The 16,126-nt window shown below is 64.4% G+C and overlaps 2 protein-coding genes across 4 annotated transcripts; one reads left to right on the forward strand and one right to left on the reverse strand.

Annotated features, from left to right (window-relative positions):
* Positions 1-3,991, forward strand: FAM110A (family with sequence similarity 110 member A). 2 transcript variants are annotated; one of them, XM_082065680.1, is made up of 2 exons: positions 1-129; positions 2,173-3,991. In XM_082065680.1, the coding sequence occupies exon 2, from the start codon at positions 2,242-2,244 to the stop codon at positions 3,256-3,258; it is 1,017 nt and encodes a 338-aa protein (XP_081921806.1). In that variant the 5' UTR covers positions 1-129; positions 2,173-2,241; the 3' UTR covers positions 3,259-3,991. The 2 variants fall into 2 exon arrangements, with proteins under 2 accessions (XP_081921806.1, XP_081921807.1); XM_082065681.1 differs by lacking the exon at positions 1-129 and adding an exon at positions 1,035-1,201.
* A 3,373-nt stretch (positions 3,992-7,364) lies between these two features.
* Positions 7,365-15,701, reverse strand: ANGPT4 (angiopoietin 4). Of its 2 annotated transcripts, none has more exons than XM_082065293.1 (9): positions 15,106-15,701; positions 11,315-11,470; positions 10,966-11,087; positions 10,414-10,646; positions 9,890-9,996; positions 9,335-9,436; positions 9,089-9,255; positions 8,400-8,530; positions 7,365-8,316 (listed from the first exon to the last, which is right to left on the reverse strand). In XM_082065293.1, exons 1-9 carry the CDS (start codon positions 15,415-15,417, stop codon positions 8,156-8,158), a joined length of 1,491 nt encoding a protein of 496 aa, XP_081921419.1. In that variant the 5' UTR covers positions 15,418-15,701; the 3' UTR covers positions 7,365-8,155. The 2 variants fall into 2 exon arrangements, with proteins under 2 accessions (XP_081921419.1, XP_081921418.1); XM_082065292.1 differs by having other exon boundaries at positions 9,890-9,999.
* Between the last annotated feature and the right edge of the window lie 425 nt (positions 15,702-16,126).

Here is a 16,126-nt window from a genome sequence, read left to right on the forward strand (position 1 = left end):
GAACGGGAGGACGTCGCTGGGGAGGAGGAGGCACAGGGATATCGGGACACCCCCAGGACAAGTGTTGGGAGAAGCAGCGTGGCAGCTGGACTGTGCCAGGGAGGCTCTCACGTCGCAGGGCTGATCCAGGTGGGTGGTGGAGGTGGTGCTGGTTCTGTGCCCATCCTGTGCGGCAGCGTGGGGCTGGGTGACCCGCTGTCCGGGACGGCTGCCACCCAGCAGGAGGTGACCCGGCGTGCCGGAGCAAGCCTGGCTGGGCTGCTTGTGCCAGGAGGGAGCAGAGCCAGAGCTGCGGCCAGGCATTGCTGGGCATGAGAAGGGCTGTCAGCCCTGGCACTCACATCTCTGCTCTCCGGCCAGGGGCATAGGACAACGCCACTGTGTTCTTCGGGCTGTTTGGAGGGCAGCTCAGCCCAGCTCAGCTCAGCTCAGCCTGGCTCAGCTCAGCGTGGCCATGCCAGGGCAGGCTCAGCACCACAGGAATGTGGAGCAGCAGGTTGTGCCCAGCCAGGTGGGGGGGAGCCCACACTGGCCATGGCTGGCTGTGCTGGAGGTGCCTGGATCCTTGTCCCTGCGCCCCCAGAGCCATCCCCTCCATGGCTTGGCCACGGGGCTGAGCCTCTGGCACTGAGCTGAGCTCCAGCACTGGATGTGGGGACACGTCCCTGATGCTGGGTCAGTGAGGCTCTTGACCAGCTGCCCCCGGTCTCTGGTAGGAGTGTCTGTGCTGGCACTGGGACCGTCTCCAGCTGTCCCTGCGCCTGGCTGGCCCCCCACAGACACTTTCCAGGTCAGAAGACAGCATGTCCCCCCGGGCAGGGGACAAGGACAGGGACAGCCAGCTTCCCCCAAGCTGCACGCCCATCACAGTGCATCAGGTCAATGCACCATGTGTTGTGGCGGCTACTGTGTGGGGACCCTGTTGGGGTGGAGGGACCCCACTGGGGTGCTGATTTGGGGGGGCTGGGGCCGACACACCGGCGCACGTGGGCTGGCAGACGGCGCTGCCATGGCTCGGTACGGCCATTGCGTGGTGCTGTGGGTGCTGGGGCTGGTTCCTGACGCTGAGACGGGCCCTGGGTTGCACCCAGGAAGTTGTGTGCGCAGGCGGGCGGCTGACGGTGACAGTGACGGCAGCCTGCTCGGGGCCACCACGGGAGGGAGCAGGGCTGTGGCACCCTGGCCCCCACTGTTGCACCCGGTGAGTGCCAGGGCTTGCTGTCACCCCCCCGGGGCTCACCTGTCCCCCGAGATGGGGACCCCCAGAAGGGTTCTCAGAGCAGCTCAGGGAAGGGGATGGAGAGGGAGGGGGATGTGGGGGCAGGTCAGACCCCACATATCCCCCCTATGCACGCTGAGTCCCTCTGTGCACTGGGACCCCTCTGGCTGTGCCCAGCCTGGGCGGGGGCTGCAGAGGGGTGCAGGGCTGGTTTGGGCTCCTCCTGCGTTTTGGGTGGGACAGTGCCTCTGTGTGACCACAGGGGCGGGAGCTCTGCTAGTTGGGGTTGGCGGGGGCCCAAGGACATGGGGTGCCTGCAGCGCAGCACCCCACCAGTGCTTTCCAAGGAGCTCAGGGGTGGGAGCGGGGAGCCCGGAAGCAGTCTCAGAGCCTGCGAGGGGATGGAGAGCCAAGGGGGAAGCAGGGAGCGGAGCCTCGGATCCCCCAGCTGGGCAGGGTGCTGGGTGATTGGGGCAGGTGATGCAGCCTTGGGTACAGACAATGCACCCCTCGCTGTTGGCAACGCTCCTCCGGGTGCAGGAATTGCAGCCCTGGATGTGGGCGACGCTCCCCTCGGCACTGGTGATGTGGGCAGAGCATCGGCAAGGGGCACCGGGGCACCGCCACCCCTCTCCATCCCACCCTGGCTCGCCGGGGAGCCCCTTGCCGGGGTGCCCTCCGCGCCGGCGCCATTGGCCCGGGTGCAGTTTGAAGCGGGCTTGCTGCGCGGATTGGCTGGGTGACGTTTCGGGGAGGCCATGGCGGAGGCGGGGGCGTGGTCCCTGCCTTCAAATAGGAATCCTGGCGCGGCCAGCGCAGACGGCGCAGTACCGCACAGCCCCACGCAGCCTTTGTCTGCTCGAGGGGCCGGGGTGCAGGCAGGGAGCAGGCAGCGAGCAGGCAGCGCCTGCCAGCCCTCACCCCTCACCCCTCACCCCAGCCCCTCTTTGCAGGTGACAGTGTGTGAGCCCCTCGCTGCCCGTGGTGGCCACCCACCCCGCGCCCCGGTGCCACTGCAGAGGATGCCCATTGAGGCTCTGCAAGCCAGTGACGCCATGAAGGGGGTGACGGTGACGGCACCCTTCACCTCGGCCATGCCCGTCCGCATCCTTAGCAAGGGCCCTGCGTATTTCCGCCGGCGAGCCGAACCAGGTGCCGGGAAGCCCAGCGCTGTGGAAAGGCTGGAGGCTGACAAGGCCAAGTACGTGAAGAGCCAGCAAGTTGCCAGCACCAAGCAGGAGCCGGTGAAGCCACCGCTACTCAAGCAGCCCCTCTTCACCCCGGGGGTGTGCCGGGCCGTGCTCACCCCCAGCCGCAGGACACCCCCGGGGCCGCTCTGCGCCGAGGCCAGCGGCACGAAGACCTCGCTTAACCTGGAGATCCTCAACAACCTCATCAACCTCTGCGACAGCCCTCTCCCCAAAGCAGAGAGCTCGCTGGGCCGGGAGCACAAGTGGAGGGTGGAGGCACCGGCAGCATTGGGTGGCAGGGCACAGAGTGCCAACAAACCACCAGAGAGCCCTGCCACCACCAAGCCCACCGGCAGCGTAGCCGTGCGGAGAGTGGACGTCCGTCCCTGCGGGGCTCCGCAGGGCCAGGTGACACCGGTGCCCATGTCCCCTATCCTGGGGGGGCGGGCTGTAACCCCTGCGCAGATCTCGCCCGCCCGCCCTGAGAGTGCCCGCCGTCAGCCGCTGCTGCACCGCTCCAAGTCGGACCTGAGCGACCGGCTCTCGCGGGCCACTGCTGACCTGGAACGCTTCTTCAACTACTGTGGCCTCGACCCCGAGGAGGTGCAGGACATGGGTGCCGAGCGCTTTGCCCGCGCCAGCTCCGACATCGTGTCCCTCAAGTTTCACAGCGTGAGCACGGCCAGCTCGGAGGGTGACCGCTCGCCGCCCAGCGTCGCCACGCCGGAGGGGCGGCCGGCTGAGCGTGTCCCCTACGGCATCTCCGTCATCGAGCGCAACGCCCGCGTCATCAAGTGGCTGTATGGGCTGCGCCAGGCCAGGGACCCACAGCAGGTCTCCAATGTGTAGCAGTACCATAGTGGTGGCCAGTGCCGGGGACGAGTTGCTCACGAGCAGGAGATACTGGACATGGAGTGCTGGCTGTGCCCCAGGAGGCACAGGGACATCTCGGCGGTGACAGGACCCTTGAACTCATCTCCCCACTTGCTTCCCTGTCCCCTTGGCCACGGTGGCACCGGTGTGGTGGCTGAGCATCCTTCCTGCTGGCTCTGGCTCCATCAGACCCCTGCACCGGCACTGCGAGCCAGGTTCTCGTGAGCAGGGCAGAGGACATGTGTGTCTCCATGTGCATGGCTGGTCCCCAACACTGTCCCCTCGCCCGCTCCTGCAGGACCCTGTGTGTGGTCGTCCTGCCTGTGCTGCCAGAGGCTCCTGCCTGCCCTGTCCCTACCAGCACTTCCTGGGACTCCCTCCCTGCAAGGAGCAGGGACACAGCTACGCTGCCTGGGGTGGGGGCCGTTTCCTGGCAGCCCCCATCTTAATGCCGGTGGTCTGGGAGCAGTGGGGTGCTTTGTGGGGGACAAACCCGACCCCTCCTTGGGCAGCCCCAGGCTGCGTGTGTGTGAGAGTGTCTGTGAGCGCTTGTGTCCCCTCCCGGTGCCAGCGGGCACACAGCCCTTCCACACCGGGCCCTGCTATTTATGAAGACGATAGTTGTTGGTCTCTTCCTAATTTCTACTGTTTTTTTTCTGATGTTTTATCTGTAAAAAATAATAATGCGACCGGTTGTAGTAAATCTCTGTGTTTTGGAAGCTATGTGGGCTGCCATCTCTCGAGGTGGTGTGGATTGGGATGGGGCAGGGACCCCGGCGTGCTGGCACCTTCTGGGGCTCGGCAGGGGCTGGCGGTGCCAAGAGGCGGGGGCTGGCGGGAGCAACGGGTGCTGGTGGGAGCGATGGGTGCTGTGCCGTGGTGTGCCAGCGCGGGGCCCGGCAGGCACGGTAGGGGTGGCGGTTGGGTCTGGCAGGTCCCGGCAGAGCCCTGGCCGGCGGGATTCCCCTCTGCGCCACAGCCAGCGCCGAGTCAACCGTGCAGGCCCCCTCCCTCCTTGCCCCTCTCCGGCACAGAGCTTGGCCAAGTCCCGGCTCCTGCGGGGCTGCGAGATGGGGCAGCGATATCAAGACCTCCCAGGCAGGCTGGGGAGGCACGAGGATAAAAGTGGGAGCAGGGAGTGCTTTGAAGATGAAAAACACCCGTGTGGAATCCCCAGGCAGCCTCACACGGCACCACAGCCCATGCCTGTGCCGGTGAGGTCCTCCTGCTCCTCACCGTGCTGCTGCATCTCATGGGGGCAGGTGGCTGCTGGGGAAGGTGGCACCAAAGCCACCAGTACCTGCAACCAGGGAACCCCACCAGGACACCGGGCCTGCTGCTGCTCTCCCACCCCCCGGCTCCAGTCATGTTGGTGGGGCCGTGGCTGCAAATGGTTCCACGTGTGCAGGAACTCAGCCTGCCTGGCACGGGCAATCTTCGGCAAATGCCACATGCACCATGGTGTGACAGGTGGGTGACAAGGTCCAGCCACCTGCCCCAAGGCTGCGGGTTCCATTATTGAAGGGAGCAGAGCTGCTGCTGCCTCATCCCGCTCCAGCCAGAGCTTCCCCCGGCTCAGAAGCTGCTGGTGAGGGCAGCACTGGGGCTCCCCTGCCTGGGGCTCCCATCCAGCACTTGGGCTCCCCAAAAAAGCCTTCATGGGGATGAAGGATTTCCCACCCCAGCCTGGCTCCTGCAGCGTGCACGTCCACTGCCCAGGGTGCAGGATCCATGCGACTCCCACGGGGGTACAGGCAGGTCCGGCTGTGCAGGATGCAGCAGGCAGGACAGGGTGGGCAGGACACGGGAACATCACCTAGCCCACAAGTCAGGCTGACAGAGCGGGCTGGGGAGGAGGCACATACCCACGGAACCCTTAATGACAGCACATGAGGCACCGGGTGCCTCCCCAGGGAGCTGGAAACCAGGGACAGGGACACTCAGGGACAGGCTTTGCCCTGGGGGAAGCTCTGCAGGAACCAGATCCCCACTGGTGTTGCGACTGGCTGCGCTGCTGGATTCCTCAGCCCGGTGTGGCCAGGGCTTGGTCTCAATTTGCTGCTATTGCCAAGGGAGGGGGCCTCCCCAGACCCCTGCTGAGCACAGGGCTGGGCAGCCAGCGTGCACTTGATCCTGACATCCCTCGAACTGCATGGGCGCCCAAAGCCGTCTGTGTTCATGTGGGTGTGCGTGATCATGTGCATGTGTGTCCTATTGTGCACATGTATTTGTGTGCATGCATGTACAAGCGTACATGCATGTTTGTGTGCATGTATGTTCATGTGCATGCAAGTTTATGTGTGCATGCAAGTTTATGTGTGCATGCGTGTTCATGTGTGTGCATGCTTGTGTGTCCATGTGTTAATGCACACACGTTTGTATGCACGTGTGTCCATGTGCGTGTGTGTGCGCACGGAGCTGCAGGGACAAGAGGAGCCGTGTTCCAGAGGCAGGAGCCTTCAGCTGACCCTGCACCCCGGCCCTGCCTGCACGTACCCCCGGCACAGCCGCAGGGACCTGACACTGTCCCCCGGGAGTGCTCCCGCTGTGCGTGTTCCTGTCGCCGTCCCTGGCAGCTGCCTCTCGGCGGCTCCGGTTTCGGTGAGAGCCGCAGCTGAGCCCGTCTGTTATTTCCAGAGAGGAGGGACAGCTGGGGGTGTCCCTCGCTCTCAGCCCTCCGTGCCGGAGAGCCCCGTGGGTGCCCCGTGGGTGCCCCGTGTGCAGGCAGGAGCTGCAGGCAGCACGCAGAGGAACCAGCAGCGCCCAGGGGAGTCCGGCCCAGCCCCGGGTGGGGCCGACCCCCTGGCACGGAGCCCCCGGCCCAGGTGCAGCCGCCGGGGCTGTTGCCGCCTGCAGTGCTGCTCGCTGGGGGCGGGGCGAGGTTCCCGGGCAGCCCCCCCGCCTCTATTTTCCATTTTTTAATTATTCCGCACAGCCCCGTTCATGAGCAGCTTCCGGAGGTGCCAGCAGCATCACGTGCTTTAATCACTGTTAATTAGCGAACGCCTCGGGACCGAGGTGAGAAGAGGGTGTTGGGAGCCTCGTTGTTGCCGTGGGCACAGCTGGTGCCACCACTTGCTGTCCCGATGCCGGGGCAGCCCGTTCCTCTGTCCCTTGCCCCACCCCGGGGCACTGTCCCTGTCCCCGGGAGGTGCAGGGGGAACTGGGTTGGGTGGCAGTGGGGGATCCCTGAACCGCTCTGCTCCTTGGCTCTGCAGGGTCTCTGCCGTCACCCACCCAGCAAATGCCTGCTTGTGGCGAGAGGGACCCGTTTTTGGGAGGGGGACACTGGGGTACCTGGGTGTCCCAGAGGCTGCCACTACTGTCACCAGTCCCCAGGGCTTCCTGGTGCCCAGTGGAATAGGTGAGCTGGGGACCCAGTGGGGTACCCCTGTCCCTCAGGGGTGAAGGTGCTGCAGGGAGCTGTCACCTGGCTGCAGGTGAACTCCAATGACAACGGGCCCCACAGGGAGGGGGGACAGGGACTGCAGATGAACAGAAGGGTGACAGGACAGGCTGTGACTGGGTGTCACCAAGCCCTGCCCTCTTGTGGGCTCACCCATGCACTGAGCTGCGCGGGGCTCAGGGGTCCCCCAGGGATGCCCGAGGTCTGTTTGTCCTGCCCCGTCCTGCGGTCCCTCTGCCTGTCAAACACCAGCTCCTGCTTTTGTCTGTGTTGCTGAAGCCGGGGGACAGGTCCCTGCTCGGGGGCAGGGGGGCGCAGGGATGCCCCTGCCTGCTCCTGCCTCGCTGATGCTTGGAAAATAAATATCTCTTAGTACAAAAATAAAAGTGCCTCCAGCCCAAGCTGCAGCAGCCGGGGGGGGAAGCGGTGGGATCCAGCTGCTCTGTGCCCCGCTCTGCCCAGGCGGCTTCCAAAAGTACCACCAGAGGGGTGTGACGTGTCAATGCAACCCTGGACAGGGGTCTTGACCCCAAACCCCACTTCCCCCTCCTGCACCCCTGTCTCCTCCCTCCCCCAGCCCAGCTCAGATCTCTGCCCCCGCCAGCGCCCTGAACATTTCCCACCATCTCCCGCCCCCCCAGCCCCATCTCAAATGACAGCCCCCTCCCCAGCTGTGACCCCCAGCCCCATCCTGCCCGTCCCCGGGCTCTGCCAGCCCAGTGCCCACAGCAACCACCTTCCAGCACGGGGCCACCAGCCATCCCAGCCTGGAACTGGTTCCCCCAGGGTACCCAAAGACACCCCCTGCTCCTCCTGTCCACCTCAGGGGCTGGAGACACCTGGCTCCATCCCACGAGGAGCAGTGTCTGTGCATGGGGACAGTGGCTTGGGACATGCATGTGGGAGGGGGCAGCCTGTGTCCTCCTCGCATTCCTGGGGATCCCCATTCTTCCCCCAGCCCCACAGTCCTGCAGGGAAAGCGAGATGGCGGGGGCTTTGCAAATCAAAAAACATATGGAAAAGGCCAAGCCCCCACTGCGTCTTGGAGCCCGGCTGAATGTGCAGTGGGTTCCAGGGAGTCTCGGACCCCCATCCCTGGGGCAAAACCCAGCGGCACCTGCAGAAGGATGGGGAGAGAAGCTGGGGGCAGATTGGGTGCTTTCCGTGTGCCGAAGCCCATTGTGGTGGGGCTGGCTTGGGTTCGAAGCAGAGCCCTCCCGCCAGCTCCTACAGAGCCCCTTGTCACCACCTGTGGGTCCCTCCGGCACGGCTGTGGTGCCACGGTCCCTCTCCGCGGTGCACAGGTTCCCGGAACGCAGGACAAACAAGAGTGAAAAATATAACTGGGGGAAAAGCTTCCCTGCAGTGGCCAGGAGGGCTCAGTGTCCCCCAACTGTCCCCTCTCCCGGAGCCCTCCCTCTGTGCCAGGCTGGCACGAGTGGCGGTGCCGCCCTGAGCGCTGGCACGCTAGAAGCTGGCAGGTCGTATCATCATGCGGGTGCCCTTCAGGGAGTAGCTGGGCCCCTGGAAGTGGTGCCAGCGGATGCCGTTGAGCTTGCGGATGTTGTGCTGTGCCGGGTAGTAGATGCCGTTCAGGTTGGAGAGACCACAGGCGTCGAACCACCAGCCTGCCAGGAGGGAGCAGAGGGGCAGGGTGGCATCCCAGGTCGGCACCCATGGGTGCTATGTGGGTGTCCCACCCTCTGCTCACCTCCTGACAGCATCTGGGCACACTTGCAGAGGCAGTTGTCGTTGTCAGCGTCACGGGTGCTGAAGCGGGTGCCCTGCGGTGCCATCCCGCTCTGCTGCCCGGCCGTCCCACTGTAGTCCTGCAGTGACAGCCTGCCACCCAGCGTGGCCACTGTCAGTGCCTGGGGGGTCACACAGCTCCCCAGCCCTGCTTGGGAGGGGTCGAAGGCCATGGGATGCCACGAGCTGAGCGAGGGCCAGCAGGGAGGGATGCAGGGATGCAGAGACCCTGCAGCTCCAGCATGGCTGAGGGCTGCCTGTCCTAGGGGTCCCCAGGGGTGGGGGTCATGCTGTGCTGTGGCAGAGGGGACCCCCTGAGGCTCCTCTGGTGCTCTTTGCTGGGGCGCGGTGCACACACAGTGCAGGGGATCTCAGGATCTCCCCCCATCTCCAGCGCAGCACCAAACCACCCAGCTGCCTCCCACCCCTCCTGGACACGCCGTCCTCACCAGCCCAGTGGTAGGAGCTCAGTGTCCCTGCCTGGACATGAGTGCAATATCCTGGGAATGTCCGGCACCCCTGGGAGTGCCCAGTAGCTACAGCTGTGTCACCCCCACCTGCCCCAGCAGTGAGCTGCACCATGCCAGGCTGGCTGGATGGGAAATCCCGCTGAGTTGATGTGATTTCATGCTGCCACGGTGCCTCTCCTACCTGTAACGCTGCCGCTCATTCCCCAGCTGGAATTTCCCATAGTGGGCATAGACCTGGCTGCCCTCCCAGTCCTGCAGCTCGATGCGCAGGGTATAGGGCGCTTGGCTTGTCAGGAGGTGCACGGCCTCGTTACCCAGCCAGTACTCGCCTGCTGCATCCCCAAAGCCCTGGGGCAGCAGAAGGGTGGGTGAGTGTGGGGTGCCAGGGGTGCTCTCAGGGCTCCCCCCTCCTCAGGTGGGTGCAGACCTGCTTATACTCCCTCCAGCCCCTCTGGAAGCTGAGGCTGCCGTTGGCACGAAGCTGGATGACCGTCCATCCCCCTCGGTCCGTCTCCATGTCGCAGTACGCCTGCAGCAGGGAGAGAAGGGGCGGGCTGGGGGAGCAGCTGGGGGCATCCCCGCCGTGCTGGGCAGCTCAGCTGCATGGGTGCTGCATGGGTGTTAGAGCTTGCTGATCATGTGCCGAGCCCAGCGCCTGGCTGGGGGGTGTCTCTCCTCCCCCTGCGGCTGAGGGCAGGGGCTGGTGCACACGGCTGTGGGTGCGTTTAAAATCAGTTTTATCCCCCCTGTGCAAGCCCTGCCCTCACGCAGCAGCTGCTGCCCTCATCCCTCTGCACTCCCAGGACAACCCAGCCCCATGGTCAGATGGCGTGTGGAGCACTGTCCCCGGCCAGAGGGGTTGGGATGTGCCATGAGACAGGGATACCCGCGCTGGTCTGTGTCACTGGGTGGCACTGGGTGGCACAGGGGTCACCAGCAGCCTGGGGTGCTGCACTGGGAGCCCTCTCTGGTCTGTGCTCACCTTTTTGGGCTCGCTGAGGTTGGTGATGTGCAGGGTGTAGACGCCGCTGGCGTGGGTGCCTGCCCGGCGCAGCTCAGCACAGTCCTGGAACAGCTGCTCCTGCCCTGCTGCTGCGACGGACAGGACGGTGAGATGGCAGAAATCCCCCAGACCCCCAGCCCTGCATGGCTTTGCTGTTCTTCCCCTCTCCCTTTGGATGTTTTGGTGCCCAGGGATGATTTTGATTCTTTTTCTTCCTTCTGCACCATCTCCAGGGCTGGGGGTGGCAGCCAGGCTGCACCGGGGCTGCGCCAGCCTAAGCTGGGGGATTTGCCAGGCTGGAGATGGTGTTGGGCCAGGGACCTTCCCCTGTGGGCTCAGAGGTGCTTCATGGATGTGACACAGGGTTCATTTTTAGGGTGAATTCACCTATGCCTGAGCCGAGCATAGGGGCTGGCACAGCGCCCCAGCACCCTCTCGGGAGGGTGAGGAGCAATATCGCTGCCTACACCCTGCCTGCGCCCTGCCTGCACACCCCGGCTCACCTCTGCCCTGGGTGACGAGGCGCACCAGGCTCTGCACTGCCTCGAGCAGCTGGAGCTGCTGGCGCTGGAGCAGGCTGGCGTTGGTGCTGGTGGCCGCCAGTGACTTCTCCAGCTCGGCGATGGCCCCGCTCTGCCGGCTCAGCACCCGCTGCAGCTGCTCCTTCTCCGAGCGAGCCCCCGCCAGCTCCGCCTGCTGCTGCGTCTCCATCGCCAGCACTCGCACCTCCAGGATGCTGGAATGGGGGGCAGCGGTGATGGGGGGGCTGTGCAGGGAGCAGGGTGGCAGAGAGGACCCAGCGGATCTGTGGGGACCCAGAGCTGTCCCTGTCCTCTCCCACACCCACCGAATTGCATCCCACACTATGTGCTTAACCAAGGGAAAACAAAGCCCACAGGGCTGTGCTGGGGCTCTGCAACCCCGCAGGGACCCCAGCCAGCCCTGGGACGGGTTCAAGCACCCCCAAATGCAGTTGTGCTCCTGGGGTGGGAGATACCAGCCTCCCCACTGGGGTGTACGGGCTGCGTGGGTCCCCGAGCTGCCCCAGGCCCTACTTGTTCCTGTTCTGCAGCTTGTGGATCTCGTTGGTCTGCAGCAGCAGCTGCTTCTCCAGCTGGGTGGTGGACAGGGAGTTCTCCTGCAGCTGCAGCTCGATGCGTGATGTCTGGTTCAGCACCTGCCCCGGGAGCGCAGGGGAGCATTGGTGTGACCAGCCGGGGCCACACCATGTCCCCGGTTTCACTGGGCTTGCATCTCCCCGGCTCACAATCCTGGTACCTCTGCACACCGGTGCATTAAACCGTGCACCCCTTTTAGCAGCAGAGAAACCATGCCACTCGCCATGGTCCCAGGGGTGGTAAGGACGTGGGGACATATGTGCCACATGCCCTGGCCACCCCCTACCTGCGCCTCCACGTCAGTGAGCTTGCGGCTCTGCTGGGCGCTCTGGTTGAGGAGGGTGCTGCCCATCTCCAGCATGGCTGCGGTCTGGTTCTGCACCGCCGTCTGTCGCAGCTGTGCCAGCTCTGGCCGCACGCTCCTCTGGATGTAGCTCTCCAGCTGCAGAGGGGAGCAGGGGCATGGCAGGTCATTTGGGGACCTCACTGCGTCTTCCTTTGGCACCTGAACTGAGCTCAGCACAGCCCCCAGGCACACCCCTGTGGGGTTCAGCACAGCACAACCCATCTCGGGGCCGTATGAGGATCATTGGGAGGACAGAGCGAGTTGTCCATGGGCTGCGCTGCTGCCGGGGAGCCCCTCAGCACCAGCTGCCAAGATTCCTGCTCTTTGGTGCCAGCCGGTTGCCAGGACCCGGCATGGGTTTGCACGTGCCCAGCCAGGGTGGCCTTGTGCCGAGCAGCTGGGCAGGGGGTGGCCGGCGTCAGTGTTGGCGTCGCCACCTGCATCAGCATTGGCTCCGCTGCCAGCCCCAGCACTGGTTTCCCAGGACTTGGGGACATGGAGGATGCGGGGCCACTGTCAGCTGGGGAAGGTGAGTGGGCGTCCGGCCCCCGGTGCTGCCGGGGAAGCACTTGGAGCTGGGAAGAAGCGCTCGGGGCTGCAGACGCTGCAGAGATGTCGCTTCCGCTTTCCCAGCCCGTGGGGAGCTGCCTTTCCCAAAGGCTTTTCTATTTCTGGTGGCCACACCATGAGGTTCCCATTCGGCCCCTCCCCAGGGCGATGGCCTCGGCAGGGGCACGGTCTCTCAGTGGGGGCTGGGGGGAGCAGGAGGGGCCACACAGCCGCCCACTCTGGGAAAGCAGCACGGGGCACCCCACAGATCCCACTGTCCCCAAACTGCTCTGATTCTGCTTCTGGCACGACCCCGAGCCAGTGCCCACAGAGCCCCACGTCCCTGCGCATTTCTTGGGGTTGTGGCCCAGGTGGGCCCAGTCACGGTGGGATGATGCTCTTCTGGATGGCACAGCCAGCAGCCAAGGTGCTGAGATGCTCAGCATAGGATCGGTGCGGGATGCTCGACACAGAGCGGTGCAGGATGCTCAGCACCAGATCGGTGCGGGATGCTCGACACAGAGTGGCGCAGGATGCTCAGCACCAGATTGGTGCGGGATGCTTGACACAGAGCGGTGCAGGATGCTCAGCACCAGATCGGTGCGGGATGCTCGACACAGAGCGGCGCAGGATGCTCGGCACAGGAGCGGGTCTGGCAGTGGGCCAGGGCACAGGGCTCTGCTCTGCACTTGTTTGCACATAACGAAATCTCACTGGTTGCAGCAGGGCCCTGTTCCACCCTCCCCAAACCCGGACAGCAGTGAAACCATCACCCCACCACAAGCACCCATGAGAGACCAGCGGGTCCCTGGCCAGCGCGGCTGCACCCCAATTCACCAGGGATTTTCCCTTGCGGAACGTGCTAGCAGGGAGGAAGCAGGGAAAGGTCGGAGAGCCACGTCTGGAAAACATTTCCCCGAGCTGAGTGATTGCTGGAGAGTTTCCCTTTAACCACGTCGTTAATCTTGTTGCTTCACAGGGCTTGGGGAGGCCTTTTCTCCCCCTCAATCCTGCCTTTTTTTTTTTTTTTTTTAAATAAACATATCTCGGAGCCTGAGGGCAGCACATACCCATGGAAAAGGTCAGGCTGGCACAGGGAGAGCTGAGTGCAGCCAGCGATGGAGCCTCAGCTCCTGTGAGCAGCTGCAGCTGGAGGGGGACACAGTGTCCCCAGCCATGGGTGGCACAGGGGACCCAAGTGGGACAGGCTCTGTGCAGAGGACTGGGAAACTGGGATCGCCCTCCCTTTGCCCCGTGGGTGACAAAGGGCACAGTGACTTGGGGGGGACAACCATGGTGATGTGGGTCACCCCAAAACACTGCCTGGGAGCAGGAAGGACCCTGGCCACCCCGCTGTCCCAGTGCCAGGGACCCATTGCCACATCCGGATGGTCCTGTGCCACCTTCTTGCAGTCACATCCCTCCCCTGTCCCTATCTCCATCCTGCCCCGGCATTTCTAAGCAACCTGAAAGCACCAGCCAGGGGAGCCCCAGGGCCAGAGGTGGGGAAAGCCCCCCACCTGCTGCCTGCACCTCTGCACCCATGCCGGGGTGAGCAGCACCAGCCCCTGTGCCACGGGCACCCCAGAGCTGCCACGCTGCTACGGCTCCAAGCTCGCCCGAAGACCCAGCAGCACCATCAAATGTTTGTGTTTGAACTAAAATTAATTCTTCCTGAGGTGGGAACAGCTGATGGGACGGTAAGCAGAAGCCACATGTCCCCATGCACTGTTTTCTCACTGTGTCCCTGTCCCTCCTGGCCATGGGGGTGCATATAGAAGGTATGGACCTGCACTCCAGCACCTGGCAGGGCTCCCCGGGTCAGAACAGCACAGACAGGGATACGATGTTGTTTACAATCTGTCCCCGAATCCGATGCCTCCTTTGAGCCCAAGTTTGTTTGTTCAGGCCTGGAGTCCGACCAAAACAAGCCTCACTGGGCAGCTCTGGTTAAATTAGGAAAGCCAAAGAACAGCGAAAAAAAATAGCTGCAAACTGCCTCTAAATGGAGAGGGAGATAGGATGGGATGGGGATCGGGTGGGATAGGATGGGTTGGGATGGATGGGATGGGATGAGGTGGGTGTGTTTGGCACTGTGGGGACTTGGCACACACCATGTCACAGCACTGATGGCCCTGCTCAGTTGGTGACATCACCTGGGAAACTGGGGTGCAAAGACACGCGGGTCCTGGACGTGCCTGCAGCTGTGCTGGCAATGCCGCTCGGCTGGAGGCTCAGTGACAGCTGGGGACGAGCCACTCGCCCTCTTATCAACACCAGGGGCTTGGTGCTGCTGCCTCGCTGGGCTGTGGGGTTTACAGCCCCCCGGGGAGGTGTCCCCTGGGATGAGGCGTCCGGGAGCTATTCCTGGGTCTGACGCAGGCGGCTGCACTCAGCAGATGGGGGCTGCAGTGCGAGCCCTCGGGAAGGAAATGGTGCTTCCTGCTGTGGGCGGCGGGGATGGGGAGAGCTGGGGTGGGGGACAGCCCCCTGGGCACACAGCCCTTCTGCTGAGGCACCCACTGTCCCTACCCCGCACCCTACCACTCACCCATGTGCTGTGGGGCTGCCCGGGAGCCGCGGGTCCCACTCAAAGTGCCTGGAGCTTTTGCAAAGCCCAGAAATGGGAAAACAATGAAGCTGGAGAGGTTTTGGTGGCCCCTTCCCTTAGGTCCCTCGCTCTGCCGCTTGCCAAAACCCTTCCCAGGAGCTTTTGAGCAAAACCGCATCCTGACCCAGAACGGGTGACTCTGAGCCCCAAGGTCTGCCTGGCACAGCCCTGCTGGGACTGGGAGGAGCTGCAGTGGGACAGTCACAGCAGGGATGGCAGGGGGACGGTCGCGGCAGGGATGGCAGGGGACAGTCACAGTGGGGATGGCAGAGGACACAGCTGCAGCCGCAAGCACCAGTGAGCTGCAGCACCCGCAGCACCCACAGCACCCATCCCCTCTGCTGATACAGCGCCTGGTGCAAACAGGGCAGGATCAGGCCTGGGGTGCAAACCTGCAGAGGAGATGCAGTCCAGCTGCAGTGCAGCTGCTTGGGGGGGCACAAGCCCCGCAGCACTCGGCTCTGCCGCCAGCAGCCTAGAGCAGGCAGAGCTGAAGCGGGAACCTGGTACGGGGATGCTGCACACTTGGGTGCTGGGGACAGCCCCCTGTCCCCCCCGCCCCGCACCCTACCTTCAGCAGCCACTGGGTGCTGTTCTCCAGGATCCTCTCCAGGTGCCGCAGGCGCTGGGTGGCCCCGTGGCTGGTGACCGCGGTGCTGGCCGGTGAGTCCCGCTGCAGCAGCGCGTTGGCGGGGCCGGGGGAGCCCGGGCAGGGCAGGGGGTCGGCCTCAGGCAGCACAAAGGTGTAGCTGCAGTGCCCATGCTGCACCCGGTGGTACCGCCGGCGGCCGCTCCCCTCCAGCGCCCGGCGCTGGGCTGCAGCTGCGCACCGAATTGTCGTGGCCAAGGTCAAAGCCACAAGGCTGATGCTGAGCACCCGCATGGCGCAGGGGTCCCCGCGGCGCCAGGGGGGGTGACAGCTGGGTGCCGTGGCTGGGGATGCGCTGGCACCTCCCGGGTGGCCGCGATGCTGCTCTGTGCCGGGATGGGTCAGTGGGTTCTCGCCGCCAAGTCGAAATGCTGCGATTTCGGCATTTCCTCCCTCTGAGCCGGCTCTGGCTGCCCCGGCCTTTTATCGCCAGGCGGCCGCAGCCCTCGCAGGGGGAGAGGGGAAAGAAAAAAAAAAAAAGAAAAAGAAAAACAAAGGAAAAAAATCTTTAAAAACAATACTTCTATCTTTTTTCTCTCCTCCAGGCCCACTGCGGGGAGATCAAGTTTCACACGTGATCTATAAATTCTCGCACACACACAAACGCAGCCCTCGTGCCCCCCTGGCTGCACCCCCCGACTGTTCTCTGCACAGCTCATTGCACCTCCCGGGGCAGCAGGGACGAGCTGCCCACCCCCCAGCCCCAGCACCCCCCAACCAGCACCCACTGGGACACGCTGCCCCCGGGACACCCCCCCCGGGCAGCAGAGCTCCCGCCCCACGTCCTGGCTATTTATAACGCTGGCGGGAGCCAGGCCTGGGTTTGACTTCTCTGGCCACAGGACGAACCCGTGGGGACCGGGACAGGGGCTGCGTCCCAGCCAGACCCTGCGCAGGGCTCGGGGTGCCCAGTTCCTGGGCTGGGGGCCTGGCGGGGGTTGGG

This window comes from Streptopelia decaocto, assembly GCF_964273445.1.
Source record: "Streptopelia decaocto genome assembly, chromosome: 14".
In the NCBI taxonomy this organism is placed as follows: Eukaryota; Metazoa; Chordata; class Aves; order Columbiformes; family Columbidae; genus Streptopelia; species Streptopelia decaocto.